The sequence below is a fragment of the Silurus meridionalis genome, chromosome 4, assembly GCF_014805685.1.
Source record: "Silurus meridionalis isolate SWU-2019-XX chromosome 4, ASM1480568v1, whole genome shotgun sequence".
NCBI lineage: Eukaryota > Metazoa > Chordata > Actinopteri > Siluriformes > Siluridae > Silurus > Silurus meridionalis.
In genome coordinates this window covers 4,957,556-4,974,559 of record NC_060887.1, presented here as the reverse complement: position 1 = coordinate 4,974,559, position 17,004 = coordinate 4,957,556, and the positions used below count along the sequence as shown (strand labels likewise).

Below are 17,004 nucleotides of genomic sequence, written 5' to 3'. Positions count from 1 at the left end.
CAGGATACTCAGAATCACTGTGAGAAAGTAAAAAATAGTGCAGAGCAGGAGAGAGATCATTTGATCAGAGAGAAAGAGCGACTGGAGGAACATGTTGCTCAGTTTGAGCCCACGTTGGATTTTAAAGAAAAACAAGAGGACGAAAGAGAGAAAACTAAACTTGACATAGAGGAGAGGAACAACTTACAGCTTCAGACCAACAGGGGGCTCCAGGATACCCAGAATCTCTGTGAGGAAGAAAAGAAGACTTCAGAGAATAAAACAGATCATTATATGAGAGTCCGAGAGCGATGGGAGGAAATTGTTGCTCAGCTGAGACAAGAAAACATTCAAAAGAAAACGAGAAATAGAAAAAAAAGAAGAAGACAAGAGAAACAGAGAGTCTGAACACTTTTACTACAGCGAGACACAATAAACACTATTAAATAAATAAAGATTTTGAATTTCAATCATGTCTAATGTCTCTTCATCACAGAGAGCATTCAATGATGGCATTTTTTTTCTTGAAATCCACTTTAGTAAAGTCAGTGATGTTTGATGTCCTTAAAGAAAAGGAATTTGACAGAAACTGAAGTTGAGGTATTTTCTTGCAGCTTTAGTGCTTTGTTCATTTTGAGCTCTGAAAGCAATATAGCTGACAGTTAATGTGGGGCAGAACCTGATTCACTTAAACATCTGTACTTTATAATTAATCACATGGATTGGCACAAGAAAGTGGATGATCTTTCAGCAGTTATTCTGACAGGGTTAACACTGGATTCACCTCACAACACCTGAACACTACTGCTGGATGGAGCAGCGGGTGCGTGCATGGCGGTTGGTGAATGGAGGGTGGAGCCGGGGAAAGCAGCGGTGAGAAGCAGATCTGTGGCTGATGGGACTAATCAGTGTGCTCTGTTTTAGTGACTGGTGATGAGGAGAAAAAGGAGAAAGACACGAGCAGAGCTGAGCACGTGTGTGTGTGTGTGTGTGTGTGTGTGTGTGTGTGTGTGTGTGCATGTGTGTGTGTGTGTGATGTAAAGTGTTTGAGTAAATGTACTTTGTTACTGTACTTGAGTAACTATAAGTGACTTCCTGTCTGATGAACTGTTCTGTATTGGTCCTGTTTACTTCAATAGTAAGGAATGTAGACCTGAGATCCTGATTATTGGTCTTTTATTACCCATAAGGCAGTGGTTTTTAACCTTTTTTGAGGCGTGACTCATTGTTTACATGAAGAAAACACAGTGCATGTAGGGGTACGGTCTCAGGAGCCCTGCAGTAAGTGTGCTGTGTGCATGTGATTGATGAATGTGCAGGTAGAAATTCAACTGAAACTGCATTCAATCTGGTTGATTATCAAGCAAGTTATTTTTTAACTACATTTAAGTTCCCTGTTATAGGATAACTTGCAATTCTGTAAATTCCGACTTTATTTTCACTAATTCCTGTTAATACCTAAATATTCCTGATAATTCATATGGGAAGTTTCCAGTCTTGAAAATTCCTGCAACCACATTCCTAGGAAATACATGAGCTGTTCCTTGGTCTTGGGCACAGGGATATTTTGCCTGCCTTTTTTTTTCCTTTTAAGTTTTAAATTGTTCTGATATCAGATGCCCCAAGAAATTGCAGTTTAGACACAGAAGCTTTGTGTATGTGAGGATCCTCTATAATTATTTGGAGAAAGAGTCTGGTGTCATTATGCCATGGCTTGGGAAGTCGGGATGTTGTTAATAAATGTGAACTGATTTAATGTCATACAGTGTGTCTGTGTTCTACATTACAGTGGGGTCTGAGGTTCGGTTCCCAGCGTGTTGTTTCCTTACATTTTTTTATCCAGGGCCCAAAATCTTTCCACTGATCTCTCACACATTTAGAAAGTGATCTATGCAGAGCTGAACATCTCACCATGAATGATGAACAACCTCATGCATAATTTTCTTTTTCCCCCTCTTCTATTTGTTTCAATTTTTATTTAAGCATACAATACAATACAAAATACAATACAATACAATACAATACAGGTGTGAATCTACCTGTCATGAGGAGTGTATTGGAGAGTGTATTTGTAAATTATCTGCTAGGTGGCAGTAGTTGCACACTCACTGGTAAGCTGTAGAACAGGGGTCAACTACGGTGGCTGAGAAGTGCAAAACAGATTAACAAATCCGAAAACAAATTAACAAATCCAAAAACACAAGTCAGACAAACCGGAAAAGGTAGGTATAGTTTGTGAATGTAAACTTACCGATCATTGGACAAGACACCTGTCAGTCAAGATATACAGGTGAATGACAGGTGTCTTCTCCAACCATTGATAAGTTTCCATTCACAAACTATACCTACCTTTTCCGGGTTGTCTGACTTGTCGCTGTGTTTTCGGATTAGTTAATGTGTTTCGTGCAATGATTCAGACAAACCGGAAAAGGTAGGTATAGTTTTTTTCCCTTTGCAGACTTTCCTGAAGCCCCTAAATTAATAATGGTCGTAGTGACATTGGTAACACTGCATTAATGTAATAATATCTGATAGCCATTAGAGGGCACTCTCGTGCTGCATGTGGGTGTGTTTGCAGTGTGCAGAGTAAACGAGTAAAAAACGCTGTGCAGTCATGTCTCCGGTTCTTTCTGCGCATGCTCCGAACTTAATGGTATAATATGTGTTTTATAGCATAATGATGCAAACAACAGTATTTACATTCATCACATTACTGTGCTGGAAAACAATATAAATTAAATAAAAAAGAAGAAAAAGTGTAGAAGAAGAAAAGCAGGACAAAGACAGAGGTAATGTGATGTAATGAATGGTGATGATCATATGAATAAACTCAGTTTAGTAAAGTTTGTGAATAAACTTTATATTGGTCCAGTTTTAAAGTTTATTCTAAAAGTTATAAATAGTGTAATAAGTGGAAAAGAAATATGAGTCAGTTCATGTCACACAGATTTTTTTATTTTTATTTCAATTCAGTGTCATTACAAAATAGGTTTAAATTTGTAGAGATTTTATTTGGACAAACATTTCAGACAAAAGAAATCAGCAACATATATTGGTCATCGTGTATCAGTCGACCTCTAGGTGTGAGTTTAAATGATATGCTCAGTTGTATGTATGAGATAATTGTAGTGTCTCTCGTCTCTCAGAGAGACAGAGACTGTCTGACGGTGAGACGCCACTAAGCGTTAATATTATAATAATTACACTGATCTATTAGAGACGCTTATCAGAAAAGTCCGAATCAAATCCACTCACAAGTGCAGCAGATTCATGTGATGTGAAATAATGTCCTAATGGCAGCAGCATTATACAGTCATATATATATTTCTATAAAAGAGCTCTGATACGGATTTCAGTCATTAAGAAGAACATCTTCAGAGGGGTTTTTTCTCGTCCTGGTATCATAAGTGTAGATAAACATAGGTTGTGTTTAATTGACAGCCCTGATGAAGTCTGATGACCTGAAGAGGGTGGAGCTGAGACTTCAGACAGCAGACGGACTTCTGAGGAGGAACATCAGCACCACACGAGAGGTTAGAGGTCACCCAACCTGTAATTAATCCTGGAGGAATTAAGTGTGATTAGAGATAGCCATTTAAATGTAAGTGTGTGTGTGTGTATGTGTGTGTGAGTGTGAGTGTACAGTTCAGTGAAGTGCTGTTACACCTTCAGGACAGACTTCTGGCTTCAACACACTCCTCCTATATATATATATATATACTGTATATATAGAGATCATCGGTTGTTTGTACAGGATGAAGGCACTATAAAATTTTAATCACAGTCAATCACAATCTATCTCTCTATTATTGAATATTTTCCATGTAGTGAATACAAGGAGGAGAAGAAACAAGAAAAACAGAGATCAAAATTAAATAAAACTTAAGCAAATAAAGATTAATAATATTTATACAGAATTAAGCAAAAAAGTATGCCTGACCCTGCCACTAGAGGGCAGTGTGAGACTGACTTGAGGATGTGACCTGTGTGTTACAATTCATCTGTTTCTATAACCAACTGCAGTTATGATGATGATAATAATAAGAATTATAAGTATTTTGGGGGCTGTTATGAATTGTTCAAATCTTCCCTCTACCTCTCCTTTATTAGTGTAGTTACTGATAGAAAAAGTGAAAAGATTTTTAAAACAACTTTCATGCAAAATATCTTGTGGCTCAATTAGATGAGATTTGCCTCTGGTTTGAGATTTTACTTGACTTTTAAAACAACAAAAAAAAAACTAACACTTTTCTTTCACGTGAACAAGCTTTTTTTTTCACAAGACTTTGTCTTACACTTCCAGTGACTGTAGCTGAAGCAGAAAGAAGCTTTTTAAAACTGAAACTGATGAAATCATACCTGAGATCCACCATGTCACAAGAGCACCTCAGCAGCCTCGCTGTCATAAACATCAACCATACAAGTGCTGGTCAGATTTGCAACGATGATGTAATTGATGACTTTGCAACAAACAAAGCAAGAAAGATCTGTTTTTAGGGAAATGACTTTGTAGTGAAAAATTTATTCAATTTGTTTGTTGTGTGAATTGCCAATTTATTATTATTTATTTTCATATTGTATATATGTATTTATTTGTAAATGTATTTACTGTAAACTCTTATTAAAGATAAAGTAAGTGCAGATTGTTGTTAGTTATTTATCTTTTTAGGTGGCAGCAGGATGGGGGCAGATCATGACGTGGAAAGGAGACTCTCTGCTTGCAGGCTTCCTGTGACGTAGCTTCCTGTGTTTGACTGTGTTTTTAAACAAACTTTACTATTTATCTCTCCTTTTTTCCTCTTTTAATAATCCTACATAGTTTTTGTCGTCCTGACTTGTGCCTGTAGTTAGTTAACTCGACTATCACTAGTGTTGACTATATTCATTCCCTCTCACTTTATCACATCTCTGTATCTTAACTCTATCTGCTATTATAAGCACTATGCTGGCTGTGTGTCTGCCTTTGAGCACAGGTAAGAACTCGTTCGATGCCCAGCTGTGAGAGCGGAAAGCGACGCTGGAAACATCCCGGGCAGACGCTCACTCGTCCCAGGTAAATTCCCGGGTTGAATCTAACGCTCCCAGCACCTCAACTCCGCGTGTTTCTCTGCTCAGGTCCAGCGCACCTACAACACGGCCCGCCCAGGTATCGTTCACTCCGGCACCGGTGCACCACGGACCCTGGATGCTGCAGCAGCGGAAGACACGAGCCAAGCCCCGGTCGAAGACATCTCCCCCGCTTCGCCACTCTCTGCAAAACGGAACGTCATACTGTGATTCTTGGAGATTCCATCGTCCGGCATGTCCGCGCTACCGGAGACAAAGGTAAGGTGCACACTCGCTGTTTTCCTGGTGCTTGTGTTTTTGATGTCGCTGTGCAGGTACCCGCAATCCTGTCATTCCGATTCAAATCTGTCCGATTGAAAGATTTGGCGGTGGACTTTTAACATGAGACGTTATCTAAGCTGATGTGATGTTCACAATCCGAATGACTTTGTGACCTGCACTTTGTGTATATTTTCTGAAAGGAATGATAAATGGGCCGATTCGAGATCTGATACGGATGCCAGGTGAAGAGGAGGTGGAGAAACAAACAGCAATGATCAATAGACTGGAAAGCTTACCAACAAAAGTCCAGCAGGGGCGCCGCCTCTAACCCGGGTGTGTGTTTCTACAGAGAAACACTACAGGAGCTCATGTAGAGTCGCGCGTCACCATCTCTGTGACGTAGCATCCCTGATTGGTGCAACAATCTTTTTAATCCACCAATGAAACGTCATAGTCAAATGTCATGCTGTCATAGTAACATGAAAACATTGTAAGTCTACTATTGAATCGAAGGCCGTTGTTGAGACCAGACGTGAAAACAAGTGCGTTAGAATAATCTTAGAAAATGGTGAGAAAAGAAGAGAAAGAAGTGGATCATTAACTCTTTTGTTTACTGCAGTAGAAATGTTCACTTTAAAACTGCAACAACATACAGAAATATCCATCCTCATTTCTTCAATTACACTAAATATTGAAAAATATATATATTCTGTATATGTTCTAGATCTGTATTGAGCAAGTATCAGAGAGAACATTAAATATGATGTCAAATGTAGTGACAGACATTTTCATGTTGTTCTAATCAACAGTATTGGGTGACCTACGTTCCTGTGGTGGTGAACATGACTGCGAGTTCTCCAGAAGAACAAATGCTGGTAATGTACAGTTCAAACACACACTGTTTTTTACACAGAATAAACTAAAGCCCATCACTTCCTCATCACCTAAACACACTGTTCATTTAGATTTTACTTACGGCAGCCAAACGGCTCATTTTGTAAACCCCTTGATCACTTACTCTGTCTTTAAGGAACTAAATGAAGAGGAATGAATGAAAAGTGGTGTCCAATCTGTGATATTATTGGGGACCTGATTATGGTTCAGAACGATCTATAAAACATAACTGACTACTAAAATCAGATTGTCAAAATGTCCATATAGAGTATGAGCGCAACTGGCAACCGCTCTAAAAGGCCACAGCTCTGATTTGATTAAACAGAGTGAAGGTTATTCATGAAGTATATCAGAATTGTACAAATCAATTAAACTACTTACTCTATGAACTCTATTTGAACAAAATCATTACTGAGTTTGGACCAAAATGATATCTGTATGCTAATGTGTGCTAATCAGGAAATACTTTCTACCTACCTTTCCTAGCCTGACTTTAAAATCCCACCCCTGTCTGGCCTGCACTTCCTCCCTCACTCTGCCCTGTCTTTCCCTCCTGCATTGCCTGAGTTTCTCTCATTCACATTACTTCACCTACATTACCATACCTAACTGTGCTATATGTAATGAGGCACACAGGGACAAGGTAGAGACTTGGAGGTTGTTTGATGTAGTGTGAAAGGTCAGGGGTCATGTGTGTACCCTGGTGCTTTGAATTTGTCCCTGTGTGTCCTTTTTTAGCTGCAAGTTTCAAATACTGTTTACGTTAACCTTCAAATAGCTTTAGCATTTTGTGATTTTTATGCCAAACATATGCTGTTTGTGTAACAGTATTATTACAGTGCTCCAGTACATGTGGTGCCTCCTCAGCAGTACTCAGTCCATCCCACAGGATTCAATACATGTACACTCTACTCCCTGAACCTACTACCCCAACAAATGGTAAGTTCATCATGCCTTTCCAGTCATCCTTACAAAAGCCTGGTTTTCTTGTAGGATGTTATGATCCTCACAGCTTACATGTCGGTCTTTAATTGAAACTGATATTGTTCTTATTAGTGTCTGCTGCAGGATGTTCTACTATAATGATCAGGCCATGTACAACCAGACTCCATTCCCAATGGTCCCTCCACTGCAGCAACATCCATCTACCAAGAGGAAGAGGAAAACGGTGCGTGTTTACTCTTTGTTTCAGTACTGGTTTATTTACTGAGTAATGAACCTATTTATCTCTGATCATGCTGTTTATTTCCCATTAGGATCGTTGTCTGAGATCCTAACCAGGACAACAAGGACATCACAGAGGAGATCATATCAAAAATTCAGCCTTAAAGAAAATATAACTGTTTCATCCTGTTCCTTTTGCCACATCTCATCTCTGAGACTTTTCAGATGTTGCTACACTGAAAACTAAATACAGATCTCAGCTCAATATTGAACATGACTTGAGAGTGACAGTATCAAGTCTACAACCCCGTTTTAAAAAGATTTATGAAATGAATTTGCTCTATTTTGCACAGACTGCAAAGTGACAGAAAGTCCAAGTGATATCACAACTACACCTTTATTTTGCTAGTTAATGTTCATTTAGAATTGGATAGTTCAATAAACTAGACATTTTTCAATATGAAGATTTTAATTATCCTTTTTTGAGGTGACGGAGGACAGGTGCGTATAAAAACCCACCCCTCTGAAGTGGTAAATGGCAGAAAAAGATTGAGAATCACTGCATTAAAACACAAACAGAAGTCACATTAGTACAGAATGGAGCATAAAGCACGTCCTGATAGTGCCGCTAGAGGGCAGTGTGAGACAGAGTTGAGGATGTGAGCTGTGTGAAGCTGGAGATCAATAGTCTGTTAAGGGGTGGGAAGAGGGGAAAAGAAGGGGAAGAAGGGAAAAGAGAAAAAAGAGAAAGGAAATGGATAGATGGACATTTATTATGTTTTTTGGCAGATCGATGTTTATAAATCCCCCAATAGTGCACAAAACTACTGATGATGTGAATGAAAATACATCACTTGTCACTCATGTTAATTAATATCTGTATGATTTGACTAATTTTTACAATAAAGGGGCATAAAATGGATTTATATTTATTTTCTTAATGTACTTATTTAACCTTTAACATTTTTAACAAAAGTTTAGTATGTGGGACATGTTTTGTATTTGTTAATTTATATTCTACATAATAATAATTATTATTAATTATTATTATTATTATTATTATTAAGATGATAATGGGTTCAGCAGGTTCACAGAATAATTAATGAGTCACTGTTTTATGAACAATAAAACATTTTATTTTTAATTACTGAAAATGCTACAAAAATGTCAAATGATAAATTATAATAGATGCAAACACACAAAAATACAAATATTACAAAACGATGTATATATTAATAAAGATTATTTAACAATAGATATAATCAAATACAATGATAAAAAATCCCTAATTGGGATTAAAACAACAACCTGATCATAAATAACTATAGATTATAATAGTAGTAAATCCACACAAATAAACAGTAAAATGAGTCGCTCAGAACACCAGCAAGAAATAATTAAAGGAGCAGAACTGGAAGAAACAGCAGGACTGGATGCAGATGAAGGAGTGGATGCAGATGAAGGTCTGGATGCAGATGAAGGACTGGCTGAAGGAGATGGACTTTGAAATCCAGGCTGTAAAGACACATATTGTATATTATGAACTTAAACATAATGATGATGATAATGACATATAAAGGTCTTTTTTAAATGACATAAAAGTGCAGGCTGTATAATGGTGGGGGTGGAGGTAGGGGGCGCTACAGCAGTAGGAGTGGAGTAAAGCAGGTGGAACACTTGCAGCAGGTGGAACACTTACGACCTGGTAAAAGAACAATAAAGAGTGTGGAACACAGGTTTTATTTACCTTTTAGTCTTGATATTTTTTACAGATTTAAATAAGAAGAAACATTAAAAATCTAACATTCACACATTAATATGTTTAATCCACAATCATCTCTGTACACTAGTGAGAGTCTGAGGGCAGAAGTGAAGTGATATGAAGATCTATAAATATAATACACTTTAACACACCTGAGCAAAAACCAAAGTCTTTTACACTGATCTCAGTGCTTCCACTATTTGATCACTGGATGAGAAATGGGAATAGATAAAGCAGATATTGTTCTATATGATATTGCGCGAGTGGAGGTGTGAGGAAACTCTGGCGGGCGCTAAAGAGAGGATATTAAAAATAAATATTGCAACAATGCATCCCACAGCAGAGGACATTTAAAGCACATGAGTGTGGTCACAAATATAGTTGTGCAGGTCCACAGTGACGTGACATGAAAGAGATGATCACCTGAAAGTCTGAAATGAACACTTTAGGAGGGTGGAATCCACAAAGACGTTTCTGTGGTCCACCGGAAAAGTTTCGACTGGTCGTGGACCTGCACTGGACATTTCTCCCTCTGTACAAATAAAGACCTTTAGGTTATGGTACCTGTGTTTAATCATGTTCTCATACACATTTTAACAGCACAAACCTTATAAAACAGATCCAACCATTTCTTCTGACTAGGAGCAGGTGTGTTTCCAGCTTCAGAGCCAAACCCAGTGCTGCCAAACCACCACAAAAGAGGCGTCCACTCATCATCCTTTACCGCCGCAGACGAGGCGTCCACTCATCGTCCTCTAAAGCCTTGTGTGAAACAAACACAAACAAACAAACACAGTAACGTAATGCATGTACAACAGTTTCTTTAAAGATCTTGTTTTTAATATTGTACATCATAATAGACGACAGCATGAAAAGTGATGCAACATACTGCACTGATGAGCTCAGGAAAAAACACATTAATGTAAATGTAATGCACGTATGAGAAACTTTTTACAGATACTTGAATCTGTTGTTGTTTGTCAGTAATTTAGTACATAATAAGAGACATTATGTTTTGACTGCGGCCCGTGTGCTGGTGCTTTCATGTAACAGGGTGGAGCAGGTAATCGCTGAGTCTTGGCCGTGTGCGTGTGTGGTCACGTGACAGCACATGTTAAAATCCTCTCGTTTGTCAAACAGGGCGGTGAGACCCTCAGTCTAAATATCATGAGATGTAAAACAGTTTTGCATCTTTCACACTGCGCTGAAACAAATAAACCCTTTGGATTTCACATCCAACACCTTAAACTCTCGGCCATTACATTAAATCTCATTAAAAAGTCATCATGTAAGAGTTCTTGCCTCAGCTGAATACCGCACTTCCTAAATATTCTGAGTTAATGCTCTGAATGTCCTGAATAATGTGTCTGATTTTAACCGAGTGACAAAAAAAGAAACAAATTCACTGCAATACGTCACGCAGAGCAACATGTTGTTCTACAGACACCGTATTGTTCCTGTTGTCGTAGTTCCTTGTGTATGATGTAAGACTTGGTGGCAGCAACGTCCAAGAAGTTTAAAAAGATCTTTCTGAACCTCTTCGTTCTTGTGGCTAACACTTCATCTTAGGGTATTTAATTCCTTCCCCACATTGGGCAAGAAAAGCTTTTGCACTGGCGCACTGAGATGACAAAAGTTTGTGTTTATCACGGTGACACCACTAAATCTGATACACACAAAACGGGGCTGAAAATGTGTGTACGCCACGTTCCACACAAACGTTACAGACACGTTCCACACAAACATTACAGACACGTTCTACACAAACATACAGTGGGTACGGAAAGTATTCAGACCCCCTCAAATTTTTCACTCTGTTATATTGCAGCCATTTGCTAAAATCATTTCAGTTCATTTCTTCAAAATCTGTGTTTTTCTGTAAATATGGGGTGCTGTGTGTACATTATTGAGGAAAAGAAATGAACTTAAATGATTTTAGCAAATGGCTGCAATATAACAGAGTGAAAAATTTGAGGGGGTCTGAATACTTTCCGTACCCACTGTATACAATCAATACATAGATAGATACATACAATCAATAGAACCACATGGTATTAAACTGAGCGTGTGTGTGTGTGTGTGTGTGTGTGTGTGTGTGTGTGTGTGTGTGTGTGTGTGTGTGTTTTGTTGTTAATGTTGTGTGCTTGTAGATCTGGTCTTTACTCACAGATGCTGAAGGAGCTTTTACTGAATTCTAAACTTGTGCTGGTTTCTCCTCCACAGCTGGAACTTGAGCTGCAGCTGGTTTCTCCTCCACAGCTGGAACTTGAGCTGCAGCTGGTTTCTCCTCCACAGCTGGAACTTGAGCTGCAGCTGGTTTCTCCTCCACAGCTGGAACTTGAGCTGGGTGGTGGTACATGGCCGTTCTTAGTTGGTGGAGCAATTTGTCTGGTTAAATCCGATAACGATCGAGACTCCGGCATGCTAAATAGTTACGCGGCCCCTCGCGGTCGGCGTCCAACTTCTTAGAGGGACAAGTGTTTGGACTCTGGGTGTGGTGGTTCCTCTCAGTCTCGCGCTCCTTACGAGACTTAAAGTGTTGGATGGAGCTGTAACACAACAGAGACACTGCTCTTACACACTGCTGTTAGTCTTTATGCCGACACCAGCAAAATTACCCCCTGATGCTGACTGAAATCCCCTCATATGACCAAACCCACACTTTATATTAATAGATTTCACTTTATAGCTGTTAAAAAGTTTGCCGTCAAGATTCTCTTTTGCCAAATTTGCCACCTCTCTTTATTCTCTTTGAAACACTGAGTTTATTATTTATTTTAGAGCTGCAACAACTAATCTAATCAATAATGAAATTGGTTGTGAGTGAATGCTGTGATCCTCATCATGTGAAAATGGTGTAGTTTAATGAAGTGTTATTGTGTAAACTGTTTGTTTGTAACCGGGACTCACACTGGATCTGTTCTGTCGTGACTCATGAGCATCAGGTTGCGCAATCGACTCGATCACATCATCATGATGATTTAATTAAAACGGTGCAAACAAACACTAAATCTAAAAGCAGTAAAAAACAGCATTTGTACACTGATGCATATTTTTCCTTTTTTATACATTAAGTCTGTTAACTTGCTGCGTTTCTCCGTTTCATTCTCTTTTTATAGCATTTGTCTACAACAGTAACTTATCTGTTCTAAAAAGTGATTTACTGCGGCTTTACTACGTTCAAATGCTTGTTTTCAATTTTATATATTTAATGTATACATATCATTTCATTATTATACAACATTTTATTTATTATATATTCTAGATGATTACTGTAGTTTTTTAAACAAAAATTATTTAAAAAAGTTAATATTTTATATAGATTTTTAAGTATGTTTGCCAACTTGCCATCTGTAAAATATAATACAAATGTTGATTTACACAAATTGCTTCATCTTTCATACTTAAATGATTTTGTATGATTAATGATATACAGTTATAATAAACAAAACATCTAATTATAAGTTTGTTTTTTATCCAATTGATCTAAAAAAATCATTAGATTAATTAATTACTAAAATAGCTAGTTGCAATATTTATAATTATTGTAATTACAATTATTATTGATAAACAAATCCCCCATAAAAGCCTCAAACAGGTGGAAAGGTGATCAGGAGCATCAGTACCGGTGAAGAGAAGAAAAGTGATCTGTTCCTCATTTATTGTCTAATCCTGATCATTAACATCAAATTCATGGACTTGCAGGAAAAAATGAAAAAAAGAAATGTTGCAGTGAGCAGAAATGGAGCTTTCGGCTAATAGTGTAGGAGAACATCATCATTAGCCTCATGCTAGCCGGGTTCGCTAGCGCTGTTTTTGTGTTAACTAGTTTCTTGGAATATTTGACACAAATTGACCAAAAGACGAATACATTCAATTATTCTTTATAACGATATTTATAATTTATTTATAGCTCACTAAATGTAGAATATTTAACCTGCGGATGAAACCCATTGAAGCTAAGATTAGTTAGCCGGCTAGTTAGCCTAGCTCAGTGGTTCCTAAAGTGTGAGTCTCGGTGTTGAAAAGAGAATTAAACCCATAAAGACTAGAAAGTCACCGTTTCAGGGTCTTACAGTCGCTCCATCCCGGCAGAGGGTCTTCATCCTCCACCTGGAACACAGAGTTTCTCCCGGAGCTCATTACTGATGATAAGTAGTGATGAGTCGGTTATGAACGATTCCTTGATTCTGAACGAGTCTTTAATGTGACTCAGAAGAACGATTCGTCTCTAAGAGTGATATTTTCTACTGGACGCGCGTTCGTTCATTTTCATAAATGAGATTCAAAGAACCGAGTCACTAAAATGATCCGATCTTCCCATCACTTTTACAGCAAAGGCGTGTTGATACTAGAAGCTCCGCCTCTCTGGTTGCGTCCGCATCCGTGATTGGTGCAGCAATTTTCCATTACACACTAATCAATAGAAACCAAAACAGAACAACAGTGGTACTTTGACCTACGAGTGCATTAATGTACGAGTTTTCCGAGGTCTGACGGTCACTCGGTCGATTTCTTGCTTTGTTACGCGAGCAAAAAATTGAGGTACGAGCTCGAAACGCCGCTGCTAGATGGCGAAACAAAGTGAGAAAGCGAAGATTGTGACTAAAATTAAGATAAGCAAAGAAGAAAAGTAAAAATTAAAAGTTTAGGGATACGTAGTGTACAAGAGTGATAGAGAGTAGCAAAAATTGAGTTTTCCATCCTCCGCCGCTTATCACCCCCCGCACCACTCCGCGGGCATTTTCTTTAGCTAAGGTCGTCTCATCTCCAAGGAAAATACACTGAATAAAACCTTATTATATCTTTACATACTCTTTCTATTATGTTTTTATACAAGATTTGTTATTTAGAAATGTATTTTCCTAATTTAATAAAATGAAACATAAAAACGGGGGGTCATTTTGAGGGTTGGAAAAGGATTAATGCCATTTTAAGTGTTTTCAATGGGAAAAATTGATTTGATGTGCGAGCAATTTGAGATAGGAGCTCATCCACGGAACGATAAAACTCTTAGGTCAAGGTACCACTGTACACGCCACAAAGCCATGCCCCGTTTCCATGAAAACCAGTACACAAACAACCTCTTTTTCTGGCGACCGGACAATCAAGACTGCTTGTGGATAATTTTTGAAATATTTAATAAAAACACACTTTATATAAAAAAAGACAAGTAAGTTTCTATTACTGTTTTTACTTTATTTATGCTGATTATTTTCCTGTAATATCACATTCCCAATGTATTATCTATACTGTAGAATTGTCTGTCATGTAATTTAATCACATTTGATCCATGTAAATCTCTGTAAACAAAATCAACAAGTGATAAACTGCACAGGAAAATCTAGTGTTCTATCTAAATCTTTTCTTTTCTTTTCCACAGAAATGCTTTAAATGCTTTATGTATTAAAAACCAGCTTCTGCCTTCAGAGTGTAAGAGATTAAAAGCAAATTATTACTGCATGATACAATTCTGTCAAATCAATTTGATCTTAGCATAAATCACCAATGTAAACATTCTAATGAACCTACATGTGTCAGGTAGGTACATGTGTGATAACAGTCAGGAGTTTGAGTCTGGAAAAACTGTGTGCTTGTGTGTCAGTTGTCAAATCTCCTCTCCCAGGAAATCAAACCCAGACCATCCTGAGAGCAAAGAGAGCTGCATCAGACATGCCCCCACCCAGTGCTGCTAAAAAGCCTGCTCGATGCTGCAGCTCACAAACACACAAAACATTCCCTCATCACTAGTGCATTAAAAACACTGCAGGATTCCTGTGATGAGGTTTTATCTCCAAACTGGATTGATGCACTACTTGAGAAGATTAAGGCGGAGAAACAGTCTATGGGACATGAACTCCTGCAGTCTCTCTGTAGGGTTTATGTGGGATTGTGTCAACAGTGATGAGACTCACATAAAGCACATGCCCTCGCCTACAGACTTCTTAAAGAAGGTGAGATTATATTGACATTTCATTATATATTTACTAAAAATGATCCGGACAGTGATATAAAGAAGCCAATTGTGTTCTGTTTTTGGTTTTGTGTTTCTTCCTATAAAGTGTATTTTAAATCTGTTGTATCGTTTTGTTTCCTTCACAGACTCTTCTGAAGCCCCAAAACTGATAATGGTCATGGTGACAGCATGGCCAAGTGTTTTCTCCTGTTACAGCCCTTTATGCAGAGGCGTTCACATCGTGTGCAGAATGAAGGCATACGGAAAGATTTATTATTTGCTCAGCAAATCTCTGCACTGGGATACGGTAAGTAGCTGATTCTCATCACAACAGTCATCAGAACAGTCATTAAACATCGTTTTTCAACTGGAATTTTCATGTGTTTTACTGCACACTTAATCTACTTTTAATGACCAATGTCCATGTGATCTATGGTGCACAGTCATTATAAATTCAAGTTAAATTTAATTGATATTTCATTTTTTACTTAAAAAATTGTTTTAATTGTGTTACTGTCTGATACATAAACCCTTTAGTAACGTGTGGTCTTTTGCATGTGTATTTAAAATCTTGGGGTCATTTGGAGGTCATTTTCTAGGACTCCTCCTTACATAAGAGTAATAAATGGAGGTTATAAAAAGAGCAGAATGCACAGTTAGAGCTCTACCTCAGTATTTCAATCATCTACACTTGTGATTGTTTGTGACCTTTCAGTTATGATCATATTATTGTAAACATTCTTTCATTGATCTGGTTTTTAAATAAAAGATGTATTTTTTGCCAGGAGCCTCCTGGAGACACCTACAGAGCCATCACCAGCACACTGAAGGCTCTTCTGAAAGACAAAAGTCTGACTTTCCAGAAGAGCAGTTGGTATGGTGATGATCTCTGTCCTGCTGCCTGGGACTACGTATTCAGCCTGGACCTTCTCTGTGCACAACTGGGCTGGATTTGGACCATCTCCCATGTTATACGGTACTGAATGTGAAACTGCTTCAACATGTTTATTTCTCATCTTTCTAGTTTATTAAACATTAGATAAATTGCAACCTGGCAAATGTAAGACTCATATGAGACAGTGTGTGTCCCAAATACTGCAAATTTTCCATTCTTGTTGCATAAACTTACAATTGATGATATTCTATTACTGCCACAAAAACACTAAATATGTCCAATGTTTTATTTATCAGAAACAGTGTGTGGCTCATCTTGAATACTTTGCTGAAACAAACACAAACAGAGGAAACAAAGTAAAGAAACGTCTCTGTAGCAGCAATTTTCAGGCTTCTTGGTGAGTTTCCTGTGAATCCTGTTTTAGAGCATTATCTCACATTATTTCTGGATTCTTCTGTTTTTCACTCATGTTCTTTATCTCAAACAGGGCGACTTGGCCAAAATGGCCTTAAGGAGAACGTGGCAGCATCAGTTGAGGATCTAACAAAAAGCATAACTGAGTACAGGGGACAAAATGGTATCGTTAAAGGATCAAATAAACACATCCTTTATCAATCTTTATCTTTATTCTCTGATTTTTAGTTCTCTATCAACAGGAAAGTGCTTCAGCAAGTCCTAATTTATGATGGATTTTGTGTGCAGATTTGCCGTGGGAGCTGCAGCTCGCAGTGGTTTATGCCATTCATGATCTGGCACCCAGCAGCCCCAAAGTCGCTCTGAACGCTTTAGAATCGTGGAAGAAAGACCTCACAAAGCCGTTCCTCCAGCCGTCACCAAGTGCCTGAAGCAGATCAGCTTTTTCTGTTCTCACATAATTACAAAAAAGATTATTACAGCAAATAATGTTTAATAGATATTATAATTTTTTTTATATATTTTTGTACATAAATAAATAAAACACATAATAGATCTGCACAGTGTTATTGATCGTCTCTTTACAGTGGTGGGTCGTGCTTTTCACACCCA

General features: G+C 37.9%; 2 protein-coding genes and 1 long non-coding RNA gene across 5 annotated transcripts in view; 2 read left to right on the top strand and 1 right to left on the bottom strand.

The window, feature by feature from the left end:
• LOC124384584 (little elongation complex subunit 1-like) overlaps positions 1-17,004 on the bottom strand; it is a 294,671-nt gene that overhangs the window by 146,551 nt on the left and 131,116 nt on the right. The window lies entirely within an intron of this gene.
• Positions 4,831-6,775, top strand: LOC124384703. The gene is made up of 3 exons (XR_006925500.1): positions 4,831-5,304; positions 6,117-6,182; positions 6,688-6,775. It is a non-coding gene; the product is annotated as an uncharacterized LOC124384703 (long non-coding RNA).
• On the top strand, positions 15,006-16,380 carry LOC124384649 (little elongation complex subunit 1-like). The gene is made up of 4 exons (XM_046847686.1): positions 15,006-15,081; positions 15,230-15,390; positions 15,869-16,059; positions 16,275-16,380. The coding sequence occupies exons 2-4, from the start codon at positions 15,256-15,258 to the stop codon at positions 16,336-16,338; spliced, it is 390 nt and encodes a 129-aa protein (XP_046703642.1). The 5' UTR covers positions 15,006-15,081; positions 15,230-15,255; the 3' UTR covers positions 16,339-16,380.

What these genes read in the sequence shown, in the direction of transcription:
- LOC124384649 (XM_046847686.1), top strand. Translation starts at nt 15,256, where the DNA reads ATGGTCATGGTGACAGCATGGCCAAGTGTTTTCTCCTGTTACAGCCCT. An exon ending in AATCTCTGCACTGGGATACG is followed by an intron (nt 15,391 to 15,868) that starts GTAAGTAGCTGA and finishes ATTTTTTGCCAG; the next exon opens with GAGCCTCCTGGAGACACCTA. An exon ending in ACCATCTCCCATGTTATACG is followed by an intron (nt 16,060 to 16,274) that starts GTACTGAATGTG and finishes TTTATTTATCAG; the next exon opens with AAACAGTGTGTGGCTCATCT.